We start from the raw sequence: 19,731 nt of genomic DNA on the forward strand, positions 1-19,731 counted from the left end.
GGCAGATGGAGCGGGTGTGCGCGGCAAGCAGCTACAGCCGGCGTGCCTGCACTCCCGACAGAAGGCCAGCTCGGCTCCCACCCCAGGCCCAGCCCAGCCCAGCCCAGCGCAGCGGGGCCCCCGCCGGCGCACCTGCCCGTCGTCGCCGCCGCCCACGGTGACATCTGGCCTGCGGAAGGCCAGTAGGGCTGCCAGCGAGGCGAGGCCGCAGGCGTCCACCAGGTTCCCCTGGTGGTCCAGCACGCGCACATCCACGCGCAGGTGCCACACCTTGCGGCCTGTGCAGGCGCCGAGGGGGGAGGAGGGCGAACACATGCGGGAGAAGAGGTGGGGCGAGGGCAGGCAGGCAGGCAGGCAGGCAGGCAGGAGGGCGAGGCGAGCAGTGCAGGCGCGCGGCCGGTGGCGGTGGCGGGAAGGAGGGAGGCATGGGGGGTGTGACGAGGGAGCCTCGCAGTGCGGCGTGATGTCAACAGCAGGCAGGCGCGCGGCGTGGCGTGGCGTGCCGCACCTGCCAGCACCACCAGCGCCTCCAGGTCAACCGCCCGGCTCTCCCGCAGGCCTCGCTCCACCAGGCGCGCCACCTCAATGGCGTCCTCCCCGGGCCGCCCTGCAGCGGGCAGCGGCAGGGGCAGGGGCGGCTCGGAGAGAGCGCCCGCAGCAGCGGGCGGGGGGCCACGATGGCGCCCGCCACCTTGGCTGTCTTGGCGGGGGACGTCGGCCGGTCCCGCCAGTGCCGCCGCCTTCTCCCTCCCCTGCCCCGCGTACCCGGCTCAAAGGCGGGGGAGGCCATGGGAGAAAACTCCACGTTGAAGCGCAGGGTGCCCTCGTTGTGGCGGTCGGCATACGGCGCCTCCAGGCTAGCGCTGACCACCGCCATGACGCGCGTGCGCCCCAGCAGTGCCGTGCAGCTGCTGTCGTCCAGCGCAAACTGCAGGCGCACGGGGCGCAGCTCGAAGGGGGCGCGGCCGTCGATGCGCTGCCCCTCATTGAGCGCCTGCAAGGGCGGCGCGGCAGCAGGAGGAGCGGCGGCAGTGGGCGGCGGTGGTCGTGGCGGCGACAGCAGCATGCATCGAAGCGCCGCCGCCCCAGACCCCATCCGCTGCGCAACATTAGCCGGCAGCTACCTTGAGAATGAACTCCCGCTCGTTGTTTGATATGCTGCAGTCCGCGTCTCGCTGGAGGGACGCCATTGCTGGCGCTGATCAAGCTGAAATTCCCCCCTCCCTGTCTACATGCAATCTACAACACCGATGCCTGCGTGGGGATACAAGAGCGACCAGGCAACACTCGTCCCTCTCCCAACAGGCCCCAGACAGGCTAGGGAGGAGGCATGAAGATGGGTCAATACATGTGAGCCTGCAATCGCCCAGAGGAGGCTGTTCCCAGAGCCCAGCATTTGGTGCAGGAGGTCTAGCTGGCATTGCCCGAAAAGCCCCGTCCCTGGCCCCAGGCCTCGCCTGATCGTCTGCCCCACACGAGCAGCCCACATCTGCCCGGCCAGAGGGGCTCTGCGTGCTGGGTTGGGTGACAGTGCTCGGGGCGTGCCGTGAGTCGCCTCTCCTCTAGTGCAGGGCAGGCACCGACGCCTGGCAGGTGCGTGAGGGAGCAGGGGGAGCCCCCAGACACCTTCTGCTGCACGGAGGTCTTTGCGGTCTCGCCGCTGCAGGGGCAGCAGGTTGGGGCGGCAGTCGCACGCAGCCATTCAAGCGTGGCAACTCCCGCGCCAGGGCGCGGCCTGCTGGCGCTCGGGCTGCCCAGCTTGCCCCGCCCGCCCGCTCACCACCGCCGCGTCGTGCCCTGCCCGCCGCAGGCGCGTTTTCGCTGCCGTGTGGGCCGGCGTCAGCCTCCATTGAAGCGGCACCATGACGGAATTCCTGCGCCGCGGCGCCCCGGGCATGAAGGTGCGGCGGCGGCCAGCTGGGCAGCTCTCCGTCTGCCGCCGATCTGTGACGCCGTTTTGTTTCTCGCTGCTTGCTCCCTGCTGCCGCCCTGCCCAGACCTGTTGCTTCACTCCCCTCTCCCTCCGCTCCTGCAGTCCGTCAAGGACATGCCGGTGGTCCAGGACGGCCCTCCGCCCGGCGGCTTCCCCGCAATCCGCTACGCGCGGCGCGTGCCCAGCTCCGGACCCACCGGCCTCACCCTGTTCACAGGTGAGCGGGCTGGCCGGCCAGGCTGGTTGGCTGCGGCACGGGCCAGCAGCAGCAGCAAAGGGCCTGCCGCAGGAGCAGCCGGCCATACTGCCGCGGCCATACTGCCGCCGCACCTCTCAGGATCGAGTGATGGGTGGGTGGGGCGCGCCTGTGTGTGGCTAACCCTCCTCGCCAGCACCGGCTGCCGACCCAGCCACTCCCGCTGCCGCCGCCTCCGCTGCGCAGTGGGTGCGGCGGTGATGGCCTACGGCTTCTACAAGGTGGGGCAGGGCAACCGCGAGCGCCGCGGCATCAAGGCGGAGCACTTCGCCATGCGCGCCTCGCTGGTGCCCTTCCTTCAGGTGGGCAGGATGGGGAAGGCAGGGGGCGACGGGACGGGGTGCAGTGCTGGTGTGGGAGAGTTGGGGGCTGACTTGGCCCGAGCATTCAAGTGGGGAGGCCTGCGCCCGCTGCGCTGCCACCTTCTGCGCCGTTGAGGGGCGCCTGCCTGCTTAGCACGCCGTGTCGCCGCACGCCGAGTCGGCGCGTGGGTGTGCTGCCCGGCCCCTGCCTTGGGCCCTGCAGGCGGAGGAGGACCGGCGGTGGGTGGTGAAGCACCAGGAATTCCTGGCCAAGCAGCAGGCGGTGATGAAGGATGTGAGCCTGCCGCCCGCCTGGCTGCCCTGCTCAGCCTGGCTCCCTCTCTCTCTTTCTCTCTCCCTCTCTCGCTCTCCTCCTCTCTTTCTCTTCTCTTCGAGTAGTGCCTTCAAAAAGCACACGCATCCCCGCCCGCTGCCTGCCGCAGGTGCCCGGCTTTGAGGTGGGCCAGAGCGTGTACAAGACGCGCTGGATGCCGCCAGCCAAGCCAGTGGGCGCCTGGGAGTGAGGCATCCGCCTGGGCCGCTGGCCTCCCGGATACCATTCTGGACGCATGGGCCACCTGGCGCCAGCTGGACACAGCTGCTGGGCATGATGTGCTGTGCTGCCGCCAGCACCCGCCACCTCCACCTTCTCTCTGCGCTCCCTCGTGCTTTTGCGCTGATTGTAACAGCTTGTACCCGTGACAGCGGGGGGCGCCATGCCCTCCCAGCAGCGCAACGCAACAGAGGGCAAGGCAGCCCTGCCGAGCCCAGGCAGTCAGTAGCCCGGCGGTCGGTCGGCGGAGATGTCTTGCAGGAAGGCGGCCTCGCGGGCGGTGAGCGGCGGCTTGAACTGGACCTGCGGGGGGCCGGGGCGGGGTGTGCGGCAGCCGCCAGCGCCGGTGAGGGAGAGCACGGCACAGCGAGACCAAGGCGGCCACGTGGCGGCCCAAGCCGTGCCTGCCTGCCCCTTGCAGCCCTGCCCCTTGCCTGCGCGCACGCCGCCGCAAACTCATCCAGCAGCGCCTTGATGGCCCAGTCGCGCGTGCTCAGCCGCTGCCGCCGTATGCCCGCCGCCATCATGAGCCTACGGCGGCGGGGTGGCGCGGGGCGGCATGCGCGCAGCGGCAGTGGGGCAGGCAGGCAGGGCACTGGGAGCAGGACGCAGGCGCTGCCCAGGCTCTCACACCCGCCACACCCACACCCCCACACTACCACCACCATCCACACACACACACACACACACACATGCACACACCACACACACACAAACACACACACACACGCACACCACCACCACCGCTCCAGGCCCCCACCCACCTCAGCATGCTGCCCGCAAAGTCTGGGGAGTAGGGCGGGGCGGAGACCTCCAGCACGCCAAACACGAGGTGGCGCACCAGGGAGGGGTCGGCGCTCTGCTTCCACTCCTCAGCCCACCGCAGCACCTCAAACACGCGCCCCGCAGACACCAGCTGCAAAATGGGAGGGGAGTCGGGGGCAGATAATGGAATAGCGGATGTGAGAGTGTGCTCACAGTGAGCAAGGAGGGGGAGCAGACGGCAGCAGGTGGCAGCAGGTCAGGCACCCGGCTCGCTGCCCAGCGCAGGCCGCGCGCCCGAAGCCCGCGCCGTCGGCCCCGCCCTGCGGCCCCCGCTCCCGCCCTCGCCCTCGCCCACACGCGGCAGCCAGCCGGGCGCAGCGCGGCAGCTGTCGCGCTTGCCTGCACGGCGATGGAGAGGAATCCCTTGGCCATGTCGTGGTTGGTGTTGCCCAGCGCGCCCAGCGCGCGCCCCACCAGCTGCAGCAGGCTGCCGTGCAGCGCGGGCTGGCGCGGCACGAGCAGGGAGAGGAGGGAGAGGAAGGGGGGCGACTTGAGCAGGTGGTAGGCGGTCTGCCAGTAGTCGGGCCGCGTCAGCTGGGCGCTCATGGCGCGCAGCAGGCCTGCGGGCATGGGGTGGCAGTGGCATTGGGCGACCACGTGCGTGCGTGTGTGTGAGCATGTGTGAGATGAGGGAGGCAAGACCGGAGCAGCCGGCTGGCTTCCAGCCAAGGCCGGAGGCTGCACGCATGTGTGTAGGTGGCTGGGGGCCACAGCCGCGCCAGCTGGCAGGCACCGAGGGCAACAGCCGGGCCAGCAGCAGCCTGGCGGCCCGTCGGCTCACCCGCCGCGCAGCAGGGGTACTCCATCACCGCCGCCGCCCGCTCCAGCTCCTCCGCGCTGCTCTTCTGGTCCTGCAGCACGTGCTGCGCCAGCTCAGCGGCCGCCTCCAGCGCCGCCCGCGTGGCGGCCACGCCAGACACATCCAGCAGGTCATCTGGCGGCTGCGCCCCGCCGCTGCCGTCGGCTGGGCCGCACGGCCGCCGGTCGTCCGCTGCCGCTGCCAGCGCCAGCAGGCCCGAGTAGGCTTGCACCACCTCTGGCTGTAGCTGGCGCCCCGGGCTGAACAGGCCGTGCAGCAGGACGTCAAACACGCGCGGGTGACGCAGGAAGGAGACGGGCGGGGGCTGCTGGCCCTGCGGCAGCAGGTGGCGCGGCACCGGGACCAGGTGAGCCCTCGGGTTCAGCAGAGAGCACATGGCCCTTTGTCCACACGCCCCCGCCCCGAGCGCAGCGCATGCGGGCGCTGCCGCTGTTTCCGGAGCAGCCCTCGCCCGCCTGTCACTCATTGCTTTCGTCGCCAGTACATGCCGTACAGCACCGGCTCCCGTGGCCAGTACATGCGGTACAGCTTCCCCCACTCACCGGTTCCTGTGGCCAGTACATGCGGTACAGCTTCCCCATCTCCGAGGCGGGCGGCACCCCGCTGACCGAGGCGGCCAGGATGTCGGACAGAAGCGCGGCCACCTGGTAGTGCGCCTCGGGCTGGCCTGCAGGGCAGGGCAGGGGTGTGGCTGGATGGGAGAGGGGGACGTGGACGGGTGGGAGGCAAGCAGGCACGAGGGGGGGCGCGGGGGTGGCAGAAGGTAGGCGCCAGCCAGCGAGGACGGACGCATGAGGGCGCAGGCGCTCCTTGCGCAGCCGCTGGGGTGGGGGCGGCGGTGGCGCGGTGCCTGCGCCTGCGCCTGCGCACCTCCCCAGCCAGCCAGCCAGCCAGCTGTCCCCGCGGCACCCACCCGGCTCCGCAAACCACTGCCGCATCTTCCACACCACCGGTCCGTGCAGAGCCGCCGCATGCTCCTCTAGCTCCTGAGCGATGCGGCGGAAGCGGGCGCCGTGGGGGTGGCGGGCCAGCTCACACAACACCTGCGGCAGGGCGGCAGGGTCAGGACCACAGGCGGACCGGCTGGCTAGGCGTCCGGGCTGGCAAGGGTGGCGCGTGGGCGGAAGCAGCGGCGGCACGGGCTGCACGCGCAGCGCGGTGCGCCTCCCAGCCATGTCGCCGCTCCTCGATAAACACGCGCACGCGCACGCGCACGCACACACACACACACACACGCACCTGCTGCGCGTGCACGTACGTGTGCTGGCTGGCACAGCAGTCCTCCTTGAGGCTGCGGGTCAACGCCGCCAGGCCCTCGTCGTCCCCCGCCGCCGCCGCCTCCCGCAGCTTGGCCGCCATCAGGCGGTGGAACACGCCAAAGTATCCCGCCAGGCTGCCGCCCACCGCCGCCACCTGGGGCGCCGCGGGGGGGCGCGGCAGGCGTAGGCGGGCACAGACATGAGCAGGGTGATGTCCGAAAACACCAGGGGCACAACCAAGCGCAGCCGGGCAGGCGGTGGCTGGGTGCGGTGGCGGGTATGGAACAAGCCTGGGGTGTGGCTGCGCGCAGCAAGCTGGAGCATGGGCGAGCAGGTGGCAAAAGAAAAGGAAGCGGCCTGGGCCCCACCTCCTTCTCCCTCCCCGGCTGCATCAGGATCTTGTGGATGGCAAAGTTGAGCAGCAGCGAGTTCTTGTATCGCCCGGCCAGCTCATACACAAGGGAGCGGCCCTCTGCAGGCAGGGAGGGCTAGGTGGGGAGGCGGGTGGGCAGGCAGCGCAGCGACGAGGGCGTGTGGGGCAGGGCAGGGCAGGCAGGCAGGCAGTGGCAGCCCGCCAAGCAGACACACGCAGCCGTGGCTACAGGCGCGGCGCTGCAAGCGCAAGAAACACAGCAAGGGCGTGCCTGGCGAGGCGATGAGGCCGTTGAGCCACTGCGGGGCGCCGCTGCCTCCAGAGGTGAAGACGGTGGCAAAGAGGTGCGGGTCAAAGCGCTCTTTGGCCAGCTGGCGCAGGTAGAAAGCTTCATCCAGCGGCCCCCCACCGCCTGCTGCTGCTCCCGCGCTGCCCCCCGCTGCCCCAGAGCCGCCGCCGTGGCCGCCCCTGGCGGCAGCCCAGCTGCCGGGGGATGCTGCCGCAGCGGCGGCTGCCGTGCCGCCGTTGGCGGCACCTGGCCCGCCGCCGCTGGTGCCGCCGCCGCCGCCGCCGCCGCTCTGCTCCGTCATTTCCAGCCATCGGCACACCAGGCTCGCCATCTGGGCATACCCTGCACCGAGCACGGGCCGCCAAGGCATGCAGGCAGGTCCACGCCAGTGAAGTACCGCCACCATGGCCGCCACCCAACCCCACAGCACACCAACAACAAGCAACAAGCAACGCACGCTCTGCCAAGCCGCTCCCTCTGCAAGCCGCTCCCTCTGCATACGACCCTGGGGCTCCACGCCGCGTGCGCCCGGCGCACGCCTGCCACCACCACAGCCGTGCCTCGCGCCTCGCGCCCTGCACCCACCCACGTAGCTCTCAGTCAGGTACTCCACAGCCGCCTGCGGGTGGCCATTGGCCATCACATACTCCCGCAGCCGCTCCATGATTGCGGGCTCCATGACGGCATCACCCTGGCGCAGCACTGCCTCGAGCTCATTGAGCTTGCGCTGCTGCTCCAGCGCCGCCGCGGCCGCCGCCTCTGCCGCCGCCTCGGCCGCGCCTTCGTCCATCTCAGGCTCGGGGCCGGGGCCGGGCTGCTGATGCTGGTGGTCGGGGTCGGGGCCGGCGAGCGCGCCAGCTGGCGCCAGCTGGTCGCCGCCACCGCCGTCGGCTGCTGGAGGCGACTGGGCGAAGCCCTGCTGCTGCCCCGGCTCCTCCTCCTCCTCCTCCTGCTGCTGCTGCTGCTGCTGCTGCTCCTGCGCTGCATGCTCGTCACCTGCCTGCGGCTGAATGCCAGCCTCAGGCGGCAGCCGCTGCTCAAGCTCGCCTGCGCCGTGCTGCTCCTGCTGCTGCTCCTGCTGCTCCACCGCTGCATCCAGCGGCATGGGCGCCGGCTCCTGCTGCTCGCCGTCCCGGCCGCTGCTTCCAGGGTCGGCGGCCAGCGTGCAGCCGTCGTGCGCCTGCTGGCTGCTGGCGAGCGCAGCCTCCCCGCTGCTCTCCTGCCGCGCAAGCTTCTCGGCGGCGGCGGCAGGCGGGCTCCCCCCCTCAGCACCGGCCCCGCCGCCGCTGCCGCCATCGCTGGCTTCCGGCCCAGCCTCATTGGCGGCGGGCCCTGGGGAGCCGTCCATGGCTACTGTGCCTGCGGCCGCGCCGCCTGAGGCACGAGCAGTGCGGTCGGTGGCGGCACGGCGGCGGCCGCTGGTAAGGTGCGGGTGCAGCCGGCGCCCCCCCCCTGCCTCCTGTTCGCTGTAGATCGATTCCGGACCCTCAGGTGACGACCAAGAGCGCACCGAGGCTTTATGAAGCCCTCTGGGGCTGGGTGATGGGCGGCGCAGGGGTTCCTGTCTAGCGGATCGCTGCAGGTGGGATCCAAATTGACAGAGCGCATGCAGAGAGCTCACGAGTACACACGTAGCGGCGCGCCCAAATGCATTGCCCAGCACGCAGCAGGGAGCACACTCCCATGCTGCGTGCCAAAACCGCTGCCGGCTTTGAGCACAGCGCCCCATTTGAGCTGTCCACGAGTACCAGAACAGCGCAGAGGCTGCCAACAGCTGACCCTCGTCCGATGTCGTTCACCGCCTGCTGAGGAGCTTTGGTGAGGCCGCTCTGACAGGCCGCCATGTCCAGCACCAGGCCGCTGAGCAAGGACGGGCGGCGGGCGCTGCTGGAGCAGCTGGCAGCCAAGCGGCAGGGCAAAACCGCCGCCTGTCGGGAGCTGGAGGATTCAGACGACTCGGAAGATGAGTCGTTCGCTTCAGCTCGCAGCAAGCAGACAGCCACCGTGCTGGAGTCTGACAGCAGCGAGGAAGAGAACCAGGGGCCCCGGCATGCAACCAGCAGGCCCGCCAGCACGGCAGGCAGCCGCCTCATCCGGCTGCGCAAGGCGGGCGCCGTGCCGCTGCTCCCGCCCAAGCAGCAGCAGCACCAGAGCCTGGCTACGACCGCTGCTTTGGAGGAAGACAGCGACGACGACATCGCGGCGCAGCTAGGAGGGCTGAGCATCATGGGAAAGGCAGGCAGCGAACCACAGGCTGGCGGCAGCGGCAGCCTCCCTGCTGCGCCTGCCCCGCCTGCTCGTCCGCGACTCGACCTGGCCCGCTCTCAGCACAGCCAGCCCAGCGCCAGCGCGGAGGCACCGGCAGGGATGCAGCAGGACAGCAGGTGCCTGGTGCTGGGCGAGCGAGGCGAGTTCGTGCTGAAGTGAGTAGAGCAGGCCCGCTCGGTTGTTGCCACCTGTCGTGCCCTCCCTCACTCCCCGTTGGCTGCTGCCCGCCTGTGCAAACTTCCACACTATGCCGTGTGCTTGCCACCGCTTGACTGTGCAAGCTGTGCTCTTCACCGCCTTGCCCCCTAGCATATCCACAACCACACGTCCCACATAATGCACCCATCCTGGTGCCTGTGCTGCCTCGCCCTGCCCACCCATGCAGCGCCACGGCCTCCACCATGCTCTACCCCCACCAGGTGGAGGGCATCAAGTGGCTGTGGAGCCTGTTCCGCCTCAACCGGGGAGGAATCCTGGTGAGGGCTGGGCCACTGCTGCTGCTGCTCTGTGCTGCACCCGCTCTGTGTATCCCCCTGCCCTGCAAGTGCCACCCACCCACCCGCCAGCCCACTCACACCCTCCCTCCCCCGCCTGCATGCAGGCCGACGACATGGGCCTGGGTGGGTGCTGGGCGGCACCGCGTATCTGCTGGGTGCTGGGTTGTTTGCTCCTGTTTTGTAGCGCGTGTCCCTGTGCATCCCAACCCGAGCTGCCAGCCGCCAGCCCCTTCCGTGCCGCCCCGCCACGCAGGCAAGACCATCCAGTGCGCCGCCTTCCTGGCGGGCCTCATCCAGGGCCGCCTGATCCGGAGGGCCATAGTGGTGGCCCCCAAGACGCTGCTGGCACAGTGGCGCAAGGAGCTGGGCGTGTGCGGGCTGCAGGCGCAGGCGCACGAGTACGGCGGCAGCGCCGGGGAGAGGTGGGTGGGGCGGGCGGGTGGGCGAGTGGGTGGGGGGGGGCCTGCCTGGGTGTTGGGGCAGCGGTCCGCCATGCCGCCGTCGCGCATGCCGGCTTGCTGGTCGCAGACTCAAACTGGGTGAGGCTGTAGGCTGGGAGGAGATTGGGTTTGGCACTGTTGTCGATGCCTCTCTGCCCCCTGCCCACCCCCCACCCCACCCCCCCGCTGTGGCCCCGCAGGGAGGCGGCGCTGGAGAGCGTGGTGCGGCGTCGCGGCGTGCTGCTCACCACGTATGGCATGGTGCTGCACAATGCGGAGGTACTGGCGCGGCATGGCGACCACGACCCCGATGATGGGCCGCTGTGGGACGTCATGATCTGTGGTGAGGCGGGCGCCCAGGTGGCGGCGCGCGCTGCCAGGTGGCGGTGCGCTGGTGGTGCTGGCCGGGCAGCCGCTTTAGCCCGCCGTGCAGTGCCTGCCGAGCGCCAAGGCGCTGCGCCGCAGCTGGCTGGCTGGAGGGGTTTGTGGCTGGTTCCAGCATGTCGCCGCTGCGAGCTGAGGTGGGGAGCCCATCCGTTGCCCCGCCTGTGAGCTGCCGCCTGCCCTCCCTCTCCCCACCACAGACGAGGGCCACAAGCTGAAAAACCCGCGCATGCAGCTGCGCAAGGCGCTGGACGAGGTGCCGGCGGTGCTGCGGGTCATCATCAGCGGCACCCCCATACAGAACAACATGATGGAGATGTGGGCCCTGCTCAACTTCTGCGTGCCAGACGTGCTGGGGGAGGCGGCAGACTTCAGGCAAGGAGAGGCGTGGGGGGGAGGGGCAGCCTCCTTCCCAGCTGCCCCCATAGTGCAGCCGTGGCTAGGGAGATTGGCGGGCTGGCTGCCTGCCTGCCTGCCTGCGTGGCATCACCACGCCGAACCTCCCCCTTGGTGTGCGAGCAGGGACAAGTTTGAGAAGGTGATCACCGTGGGCACCGACAAGCATGCCACAGAGTATGAGCGGGAGCGCGGCGCGGTGGCGGCGGCACGCCTGCGCCAGGTGCGCGGCTGGTGCAGGCAGTGGGAGCTGGCGGGCAGCCAGGAGGCGTGTGTGGCGTGACATGCCTGGGCAAGCCGGCTTCCATGCGGTGTTTGGACGATGCAGACCGGGTGGGCTGGGCGGTACCGCCTCGTTCTGTACCGCCTGCAGGAGATTGGGCCCTACATGCTGCGGCGGGAAAAGAAGGAAGTGTTCAAGCCGGCTGCGGGCGACGGCGCTGCAGCCGCAGCCGCAGGCGGCGCTGGCGAGGGCAGCGGCGGCGCAGCGCAGGCTGCGGCGGGCGGCGGCGGCGGCGGCGGCTCCAAGCCCCACTCCATGCCCGACAAAAAAGGCCTGAATGTGTTGCTGAAAGTCAAGCCCATGCAGCGCCGGGTTTACCCGGGCTTTCTCAACTTCGGTAAACCCCCAGGGGGGATTGGGGCAACCTGCCAGCGGGAGCGCGGGAGCAGCGCTGGGGCGCGCCCACTGCCCTGGCCCACTGCCAATTCTCTTGCCTTCCCAGCAGCTGCTTGCCCCCTTCCCGCTTGCTTTGCTTCTGGTTGTTTCACCCTCCAGCAACCAAACCTCTGCCTGACCTGCAGATCCTGTAAGGAAGGTGTTCAACCAGACGGCCTCGGCGCTGGCAGCCATCACAGTGCTCAAGAAGGTGAAGCGCCAAGGAGAGGCCCTGCTCTTGCCCTGCTGTTACTGCGCTTGCCATCGCAACCCTACTGTCTGCCTCTTCTCCATTTCGCTGCCGCCGCCTGCTGCCTTGCTGCGCGACGCAGGTGTGCGACCACCCGGCGCTGCTGTCTGACCGCGCGGCCCACGGCATTGTCTCGGGCGTCAGCCGCGCGCGGCGCCAGGCGGCGGCGCGGCTGGGCGGCGGCGCCAGCGATGGCGAGGGCAGCGAGTGCGAAGAGATCGAGGACAGCGAGGAGGGGGAGTGGGAGTCAGGTGGGCACGCCCCGCCTGCCAGCAGGGCACGGGCGTGGTGCATAAGTTCTTGTGGTCAAGTAGACAGATTTTTACAGTGCTTGTCCTGCTCCCTCTTGTGCTTGCATCCCCTCCTCGCACCATCCTGCGCCCGCAGACAGCGAGGACTACAGCAGCGAGGAGGAACGGCAGCGCAGCCGGGCCAAGCAGCGGCAGAAGGCCAAGCGGGCCGCCGCCGCCGCCAGGGCCGCCCCGGCGGCCGCGGTGGGGGCTGAGGGGGAGGAGGAGTGGAGCCTGTGGGCTAGCGCCGACATCGAGCAGCGGCTGCTGGAGGAGGTGCACACCACAGGTGGGTTCGGATGAGAGGGCCGTGTGGCTACTATGCTGTATTTTATGTTGTGAAGAAGGTTGGAAAGCAGTGTTTGGAGAGTGTGGCAAGATGTGGCAGTGCACTGGGTGCGTTGGTTGATGTTGCGTTTGGCCCTCCCTCCCTTTGCCTGCCCGCCTGCCCGCGCTCCTCCCGCAGGCTTTGCCGCCTCCTGCAAGACTGTGTTTGTGATGGCGCTGCTGAAGAACCTGGTAGGGGAGGGGCACCGCACCCTCATCTTCTCCCAGTCCCGAGTCATGTGAGGGGGAGGGAATGGGGGAGGTGGGAAGGCACCCTGGCACCCGCGGTGGGGCCACCAGCAGCAGCGGCTGCGGGCGGGCTGCGGCCAGCAGCATTGGCAGCCATGGGTCGCCTTCGCAGCGCCGCTGGCCTGCTTCTCTCACATGCTGCCGCTGCCCCCCCTCGCCCCTATGCCCTCTGCCTCCTCCCTGCCAGGCTCAACATTCTGGAGTCAGCCATCAAGGAGGAGCAGTGGCGGTACTGCCGCATAGATGGGTCTGTTGCCAGCGCAGCAGGTAGGGCCCGCGCCTGCTGCAGCTGGGGCCTGCGGCCAGCCAGCACCGCTGCATGGCATGCGCCGACATGCCGGCTGAGCGACCTTCCCGACCGTGTGTGCCTGGCTGCGCTGCCGCAGAGCGCGAGGCGCGCGTGCGCCAGTTCCAGACCTCCCACACCATCCCCATCTTCTTGCTCACCTCTCAAGTGGGCGGACTGGGGCTGACGCTGACGGCGGCGGACCGAGTGATCATGTGTGTGTGTTGTCGGGGAGGGCTTGAGGAGTGTGGGTCAGGGGATTGTACGCTAGCAGGGGGTGGGGCGCTGCCTGTGCTGGCTGCCGCCTGATCAGGATGCACACCGCCTTGCCTGTCCCTGCCTGCAGCCTGGACCCTGCATGGAACCCGTCCACAGGTGGGCCTGCCTGCCGCCCGCAGCTGCATGCAAACCCTCTTTGGGGGAGGCTGCCTTGCGTGCGTTTCGAGAGACCCCCCCAGCTCATGCATTGTCACGTGTTGGCTGCTAGCGCCTTGCAGACAACCAGAGCGTGGACCGGGCGTACCGCATCGGTCAGAAGCGGGACGTGGTTGTGTACCGCCTCATCTCCTGCGGTACGGTGGAGGAGAATATTTATCGCAGACAGGTCGGTGGCAGCTGGTTGGTGTGTGCGCGCGGGGGGTGGAGTGTGGTGGTGGCGTCTTGCGGGGCACTGGTCGGTGCGATTTTCAAGGTCCCTCATACACACGCGCCCCACCACCGACACCGGCTCTCACTGCCCTGCAGGTGTTCAAGGGCGGCCTGTCAAGGACGGGCATGGAGGAGGGCGAGCAGCTGCGCTACTTTGCACAGCAGGCGAGCGGCGGCGCGCGCGGCTGAGCCTGGCATGCCGTGGTGCAGGGTGCCCGCCAAACTTCCACCACCCCCCATCCCACGTGCACAGCGCACACGCACACGCAGCCACCTTCTCCCTCTCACACGAGCCGAGGCTTGCTTCCCCCTTGCAGGACCTGCGAGATCTGTTCCGCCTGGAGCCCTCGGAGTGTGAGGCGTCGCAGACGCAGCGTGAGCTTCACGACAGGCACGCCCACCAGCGGCGCGAGTCCCCCGACCTCACCCGCCACCTCGCCTTCCTGCGCACCCTCGACTGCTACGCGGGTGGGTGGGTGGTGGCAGCACATGATGGGTGGAGGGACGGGCGGGCTGATGCCTGCAAGGGGATGAAGCGTGTGAGGCGCGATGGGAGGCGGGGCGGTTGCTGGATCTTTGGGGGTTTGGCAGCTTGCAGCTGCGGCAGGGCCGCAAACCCGCGGCTGCGCCGACGTGCTACTGGCTCCCGGCTGCCGCAGGCGTGAGCGACCACGACCTCCTCTTTTCCATCAAGGAAAGGGAGGCGCCGCCAGCTTCGGGCATCACGCGCCCAGCCGCCACGCCGCCTCGCGTCGGCAGCGCTGCCGCAGCGCCCGGCGCCGGCTCTGCACGCAAACAGGGCCCCGGCCGCCCTGTGTTTGGAAAGACTGCGGCCCAGGGGTGGAGCGGAGGCAACGAGCTGTCTGATCTGTTCGCCAAGGCAGTGACCATCAGCGGCGGCGGCGGCAGCGCGGCGGTGGCGGCGGCGGCGCAGCCGCCAGGCAGCAGCAAGCCCAGCCCGCCCGCCCCGGCGGCGCCCTCGCCCAAAATCTCTGCTGCGTGAGTGTGCGGCTGCCTGCCGCTGCGGTATCGCGTGGTTGCTGCGTGGCTGTGCGGTGGTTGGATGGCTCAACGACTGTGGTGCGAATCGGATGCTCTTGGCGCCTGGCACCTGGCCCTGCCTGCCTGCAGGGAGCGCATTGAGGAGCTGGAGGGTTTGCTGCTGCGCAAGCGCCACCTGCTCACTCTGTCCAGCGGGCTGGCAGACGGCGGCGCGCGGGTGAGCAGGGGGGCGGAAGGCGCTGGCACCGCTGTGAACCTCGTTGGCTTTGGGCTGCTTGCACAAGGCCCTGGTGTGCACTGCCACCACGTGCCTGCTGCTGGTGCCTGCCCTGCTGCCGCAGGTGCGCTCCCAGATTGCTGAGCTGGAGCAGGAGCTAGCAGCAGTGAAGGCGCCGGCGTCCAGCTCTGGCGGCAGCGCCGCTATCATTGCCAGCAGCGGCAGCGGCGCCGCTGTGGCGGCGCCAGCAGTGGCGCCCTCCAGGCCACCTGTGCCCGCCAGCCAGCCTGCCAGGCCCGTGCAGCTGGCACCGGCAGCAAGAGCCCGGGCCCCAGCCGGTGCCAGCAGCACAATCAGCGCTGCGGCGCCCAGAGCCGGCGGCGGCGGGAATCTCGTTGTTGCAGCGGCAGCGACGCAGCTGCCACCGAATGGTAGCAAAGCTGCAGAAGGGCCCGTCCAGCAGCCAGCAGTGCAGCCTGCACGCGCCCTCGCCCCCACAGCAGCTGCTGCGGCACACACCCTGCCAGCTGCAGCGCCACCAGCGGCAGCGCCGGGGAGCAAGCCTGCCGCCAGTCCTCTGTTCACTCGCATGCGCGATATGCTGTGGGGCGGCGGCAGCAGCAAGAAGCTGGAAGCGCCTGGCGGCGACGAAGCTGCCGCTGCCGGCAGCAACAGACCAGCACTCTTCGCAGGCAGCGCTGGGGGTGCAGCAGCAGGAGCAGCAGCAGCAGCAGCAGGTGATGTGGGGAAGAAAGCGCACCAGGCTTCCAACGTTATCGACTTGTCCTTAGACGAGCCGCCGGCCGGCCGGCAGGTGCCCACCAGCCAGGGCGTGGGCCAAGGCAGCTCTGGCACCAGCGGCAGGACCACTGCTGCAGCAGTACCAGCGGCGCCTGCTGCCCCTGCTGTCACTGCTCCGAGCGGCAGCAGTGTGCCCGCTGAAGCGCCCAAGGTGCAGCGCACGCGCAAGGAGATCAAAGCGCTGCTGATGGAGACGCTGCAGGTGGGCGGTGCTGCATGTCAGTTGGGGGAGAGTGTTGGTGGCTCACTCGTGGCGGGGTACTGACGGCAGCCCCTCCTGGTGAGCTTCCGTTAAGCCTGCCCCTTCCGGTGGGCTGCCTGCAGACCATCAAGGCAGCCGAGGCTGGTGGCTACTATGAGCGGAACAAGGTGGAGAAGGTGGGCGGACGGTCCTGCTTGGCTTCTGGCTGTGCCCTGGCTGGCATCTGCCAGCGCGTGCTGTCGGTGCAAGCTGTGAGCTGCTGAGAAGGCCTTGCCGGCTGATGAACCTAGGCCGTTTGCTTGCCGCCCTGCATCCCGTCTGCAGCTGCGGCGTCGTGCTGCCAGGCTGGCGCGGCAGTATGAGGAGTCGGACCGGGGTGGCGGCGTCGGCACCGCTGCCATCTGAGTCTGTAGCTGTCTTCTGAGCCTCAGGAGGAACGGTTTGCCTGCTGCGCTGTTATGCATTCCGCTGGTACCTGTCCTTTGCAAGCTCTATTCGGATTATATCGCTAAGGGGATACGTTCAACGGGATCGCTACTGCTAGCGGCGGCGCCGGCGCTACAGGGAAGGGGTGGGGGGTCTCTGGCAAAATCAAGCAGATGGCTCAAAACTGCTGCGGGAAGCATCAAGGTGCTTGCCGCGCTCTCGGGTGGCGCACGCTACGGAAGGCAAAACTGGGCATGCCAGGGGGGCGGCAGCTATGTATGTACAGCATGGCACATGTGCCTGGGGTCCTGTGGGACCTGCGCAGCCCGCAACCGCTGCGCTTCACGGGCAGCAGCTGTGTGCCGCAGAAGGGGCCAGGCTAGCGGGGCCGGGTCACAGGCGGCTGCGTGCGGCGCTGCCTCCCTGCTGGGGAGCGCCCCAGGTGGGCCCAAACTCGGTGGCCACCAAAAAGTCGTAGGCGGTGAGAGTGAGGAAGTCCTGCGGGCAGGCGCGGGTGCGGGCAGGTGCAGGCAGGATGGGCAGCGTTGCGCGGGAGGGGGAAGCACAGTGGCCGCATCCACGCGATGCGGCCTGTGCCTGTCGCTGCGGCAAGCGCTGCGAGGCCCAACTGGGCGGCCCGCCAGGCCGGCAGCGCGCCAGGCCCCACGCCTCCCACCTGCAGCTCGGTGCTGGTGACCATGAGCTTGAACAGGGTTGCCGCCTCCAGGTAGTGGCCCGTGGCAAAGCGCGCGTTGCCCGCCTGCGCCGGGCCGGCACGGCGCGCCGCAGGCAGTCAGCAGCTGCCACGGCAGGCCAGCGGTCGTCGCGCGCTCGGCAGGGCGAGGGCGCACAGGCAGGGCGAGGGCACACAGGCAGGCCTCCAGGGTGAACACACAAGCCCACCCCGCCACCCCGCCACCCCCACCTGCTGGCGCAACGCGTCCAGCTCCTGCTGTATGGCCAGGCACACTCGGTCCACGGTCAGCGGCTGTCCGTCGTCCAGCTTCACGCCGTAGCGCAGCCACTGCCACACCGAGGAGCGGCTGCAGGGGGGGGGAGGGGGCGCTGGGTTGGCCACCCCAAAGGGTGATGCCACGCCACGCCGCATCACCCCACTGTTTACAACCCACAACCCACTCCACACCCACACCCACCACACCACGCACACGCCATACACCACACACCACACCACACACCACACCAACACCCCGGGCCCCGCACCTGATCTCCGCGGTGGCGGCGTCCTCCATGAGGTTGTGCAGCGGCACGCATCCGTTGCCCCCCAGCCAGGCCTCCAGGTAGGCGATGGAGACGCCGATGTTGTTGCGCAGCGCGGCCAGTGTGCGGGGGCCCTCGGGCACCTGCGCGCGGTGGTGGGGCGGGGGAGCGGGGCGTGAGGGGCAGACGGGGACCGCCGCTGCAGGCACCGCGTCTGTGCAGCTGCTGCTGCCGCTCACGTCTTGAAGGCACACACACACACAACGCTTGCACGCACGCGCACCCCTCCCCTCCCCTCTCCCCGCCACCCACCTTCAGCAGCTCCTCCTGGCTGGCCCGCACGTCGTGGCGCGGCTTGGATCGGATCTGGTTGGGTTCGCGCATGTGCGCATCAAACACCTGGCGGGGTAGGTGGGGCATGCAGGGGGGTTGCGGGCAGGGCACAGAATCAGAATCAGAATCGGCTGCCGCCGGTAGCTGGGAGGAGACGCAGAAGACAGCAGGGCAGCGGGCAGCGCCAGCGGTGCGCCTACTCCACCGCTCACCCCGCTACCGCCATACACACACCGCCGCCGCCACCATCAGCCAGCCAGCCAGCCAGCCAGCGCACCTGCTTGGCCACAGGGATGAGGCCGGGGTGCGCCACCCAGGTGCCGTCGTGCCCATCCGTCACCTCACGCAGCTTGTCGGCCCGCACCTTGTCAAACGCGGCCTGTGGGCGGGCGCGGGGAGTGGGTGGGTGGGTGGGGAGCAGAGGAGTGAGGAGGCGAGGGAGTGAGGAGGCGGCAGGCGGCGGCGCAACACGCTCAGAATGTGCCGGGCACCGCCGGCCGAAGTGGCGCCACACGTGCCACCCAGGCTAGCCCCAGGCTGGCCCCTTCCGGCACTCGTCATCCGAGCCTGCCCCAATGCCCTCTACACACACACATACACACAGCACACACAAACGCACACCCCCAGGCACACCCAGCACCTCCCGCCTGGCCCAGGCGCACCTCGTTGGCGCGCGGGTCGCCCTTGACGGGTATCAGCGCCGACATGCCGCCGATGGCGTGCACGCCCCGCCTGTGGCAGGTCTGGATGACCAGCTGGGTGTAGGCGCGCAGGAAGGGCTGGTCCATGCCCACCAGGCCTCGGTCGGGAAAGATGCGGGTGGGGTCGCTGCGGGGTGGGTGGGGTGGGTGGGGATGGTGCAGGTGTGTGTGTGGCGGTGTGGTGGTGGGGGCGGTGTGCGGAGGTTGAGGGAAAGGGGGGCACTGCGGCCGACGCCGCCAGCATGGCCCCTCCGCCCCGCGGCGCCCTGCCCCACCAATCACATCTGCCCACCCACACGGCCACCCACGCACTGCACCAACGCTGCCCGCACTTGCGCAGCGTTTTGATGAAGGAGAACATGTAGTCCCAGCGCCCGCAGTTGAGGCCTGCAGGTGCGCACGTGCGCCCAGGGAGCGGTGCCGTGGGCGCCCCGGCAAACACACACACAAACGGCGCGTCGCCCGCGGCCGCCCACGCCCGGCGAACGGCCCCTCAGCCCGATCCAAGTCGAGCGCTGCGCTTGTGCGGTGCCGCTGGGCAGGCACCGCACAGGCAGGCACGTACCCGCCGAGTGGTCCCGCAGCTCGTACAGGAACTCGTGCATCTCAAAGGCGGCGGGCAGCGTCTCGATCAGGCACGTGGCCTTGATGGTGCCTGCGGGAGGCGGGGGTGGTGCACATGCGCCGGGGCAGGGCAGGGGGGGCTGCGAGGTCACCCAACAGCCAGGCCGCAGCCAGCCGCTCCAGCCGGCGCATCGGCAGGCCCCCAAGTGGCACCGGAACCGCCAGCCGGCACTCTCCCCCATGTAAGCCCTTGGCAAGCCCGTGGCCGGCCGGCCGGCCCCAGCACCGCCCCCGCCAGGCCCCAGCCCCGTCACCCCACCAGCTCCTTGCCCCGCCAGCCCACACGCAGCCCGCCGCCACTCACCGCTGGGGATGCCCAGCCAGCGCTGCGCCTCCACAAACACTTCGTTCCACAGCCGGCACTCCAGGTGGCTCTGCATCTTGGGCCTGCGGCGGCGGCGGCGGCGGCGGCAACAGGCTGTGAAGCCCCGCCAGGCTTTAGCCATGCAAGCAGGGAAGCCAGGTGGCATGGGCCCACGCTATCGCAGGCAGGCAAGCCCCGGGGGGCGAGCACGGCGCCATGCACACGCTCACAGGTAGAAGTAGGGGCCCGAGCCGCGCGCCAGCAGCTCCCGCGCATTGTGGAAGAAGTAGAGGCCAAAGTCCCACAGGGCGCCCGGCACGGGGGAGCCATCCACCGCCACATGCTTCTCCCACAGGTGCCACCTGCGGAGCGGCGCGGCGGGGCGGGTGGGGCCGCGCGGGGCGAACGGCAGGCCAGGGGTGGCGGGCCGCACTGCTCGTGCCGCACGCCCACGCAAGCAGGCAGGCCTGTCGCCCAGACCTGCTGCCGCCGGTCCGGGCGGCACGACTCACCCGCGAGGCCGTACCAGCATCACCGCCACCTTGTCATTCAGCGGTACGTCTTGCCCCCCGCAGTAAGGCTCACGGTGCGCCGCACGGC

The 19,731-nt window shown here is 69.9% G+C and overlaps 4 protein-coding genes across 4 annotated transcripts in view; 2 read left to right on the forward strand and 2 right to left on the reverse strand.

Moving 5' to 3' along the window:
• Positions 1 to 1,472: 1,472 nt before the first annotated feature.
• Positions 1,473 to 3,191, forward strand: CHLNCDRAFT_59533 (hypothetical protein). Its single transcript, XM_005851708.1, has 6 exons — positions 1,473 to 1,593; positions 1,811 to 1,901; positions 2,036 to 2,150; positions 2,376 to 2,491; positions 2,715 to 2,786; positions 2,935 to 3,191. The coding sequence occupies exons 2-6, from the start codon at positions 1,863 to 1,865 to the stop codon at positions 3,013 to 3,015; spliced, it is 423 nt and encodes a 140-aa protein (XP_005851770.1). The 5' UTR covers positions 1,473 to 1,593; positions 1,811 to 1,862; the 3' UTR covers positions 3,016 to 3,191.
• Positions 3,192 to 3,266: 75 nt separating this feature from the next.
• CHLNCDRAFT_133173 (hypothetical protein) lies at positions 3,267 to 7,958 on the reverse strand (the record flags this gene model as incomplete). The annotated part of the gene is made up of 11 exons (XM_005852046.1): positions 3,267 to 3,347; positions 3,410 to 3,575; positions 3,809 to 3,960; positions 4,215 to 4,429; positions 4,651 to 5,002; positions 5,232 to 5,356; positions 5,603 to 5,732; positions 5,929 to 6,102; positions 6,317 to 6,418; positions 6,537 to 6,952; positions 7,196 to 7,958. 11 exons carry the CDS (start codon positions 7,956 to 7,958, stop codon positions 3,267 to 3,269), a joined length of 2,676 nt encoding a protein of 891 aa, XP_005852108.1.
• Positions 7,959 to 8,452: 494 nt separating this feature from the next.
• On the forward strand, positions 8,453 to 15,313 carry CHLNCDRAFT_49470 (hypothetical protein; the record flags this gene model as incomplete). The annotated part of the gene is made up of 21 exons (XM_005851709.1): positions 8,453 to 9,033; positions 9,264 to 9,354; positions 9,480 to 9,498; positions 9,629 to 9,797; positions 10,016 to 10,158; positions 10,400 to 10,586; positions 10,722 to 10,818; positions 10,969 to 11,215; positions 11,400 to 11,464; positions 11,586 to 11,754; positions 11,891 to 12,082; positions 12,260 to 12,359; positions 12,557 to 12,636; positions 12,756 to 12,870; positions 13,002 to 13,030; positions 13,153 to 13,259; positions 13,621 to 13,771; positions 13,963 to 14,302; positions 14,435 to 14,522; positions 14,647 to 14,772; positions 15,056 to 15,313. 21 exons carry the CDS (start codon positions 8,453 to 8,455, stop codon positions 15,311 to 15,313), a joined length of 3,354 nt encoding a protein of 1,117 aa, XP_005851771.1.
• A 1,031-nt stretch (positions 15,314 to 16,344) lies between these two features.
• Positions 16,345 to 19,731, reverse strand: part of CHLNCDRAFT_133175 (hypothetical protein) — a gene marked incomplete at both ends in the record, with an annotated part of 4,324 nt that continues 937 nt past the window's right edge. The window contains 12 exons of the mRNA XM_005852047.1: positions 16,345 to 16,449; positions 16,628 to 16,711; positions 16,877 to 16,994; positions 17,173 to 17,312; positions 17,482 to 17,568; positions 17,780 to 17,881; positions 18,165 to 18,330; positions 18,536 to 18,590; positions 18,769 to 18,858; positions 19,132 to 19,214; positions 19,362 to 19,493; positions 19,644 to 19,711. Coding sequence (XP_005852109.1) covers positions 16,345 to 16,449; positions 16,628 to 16,711; positions 16,877 to 16,994; positions 17,173 to 17,312; positions 17,482 to 17,568; positions 17,780 to 17,881; positions 18,165 to 18,330; positions 18,536 to 18,590; positions 18,769 to 18,858; positions 19,132 to 19,214; positions 19,362 to 19,493; positions 19,644 to 19,711 — 1,230 coding nt within the window. The remainder of the gene's footprint in view (positions 16,450 to 16,627; positions 16,712 to 16,876; positions 16,995 to 17,172; positions 17,313 to 17,481; positions 17,569 to 17,779; positions 17,882 to 18,164; positions 18,331 to 18,535; positions 18,591 to 18,768; positions 18,859 to 19,131; positions 19,215 to 19,361; positions 19,494 to 19,643; positions 19,712 to 19,731) is intronic.

The sequence above is a fragment of the Chlorella variabilis genome, assembly GCF_000147415.1.
Source record: "Chlorella variabilis unplaced genomic scaffold CHLNCscaffold_1, whole genome shotgun sequence".
NCBI classification, from domain to species: domain Eukaryota; kingdom Viridiplantae; phylum Chlorophyta; class Trebouxiophyceae; order Chlorellales; family Chlorellaceae; genus Chlorella; species Chlorella variabilis.

Excerpts from the sequence above, each read along its gene's own strand:
- CHLNCDRAFT_59533 (XM_005851708.1), top strand. The coding sequence starts at position 1,863 with ATGACGGAATTCCTGCGCCGCGGCGCCCCGGGCATGAAG. Across the intron at positions 1,902-2,035 it reads GCGGCGCCCCGGGCATGAAG|TCCGTCAAGGACATGCCGGT; the intron begins GTGCGGCGGCGG and ends CCGCTCCTGCAG. Across the intron at positions 2,492-2,714 it reads CGCTGGTGCCCTTCCTTCAG|GCGGAGGAGGACCGGCGGTG; the intron begins GTGGGCAGGATG and ends TGGGCCCTGCAG.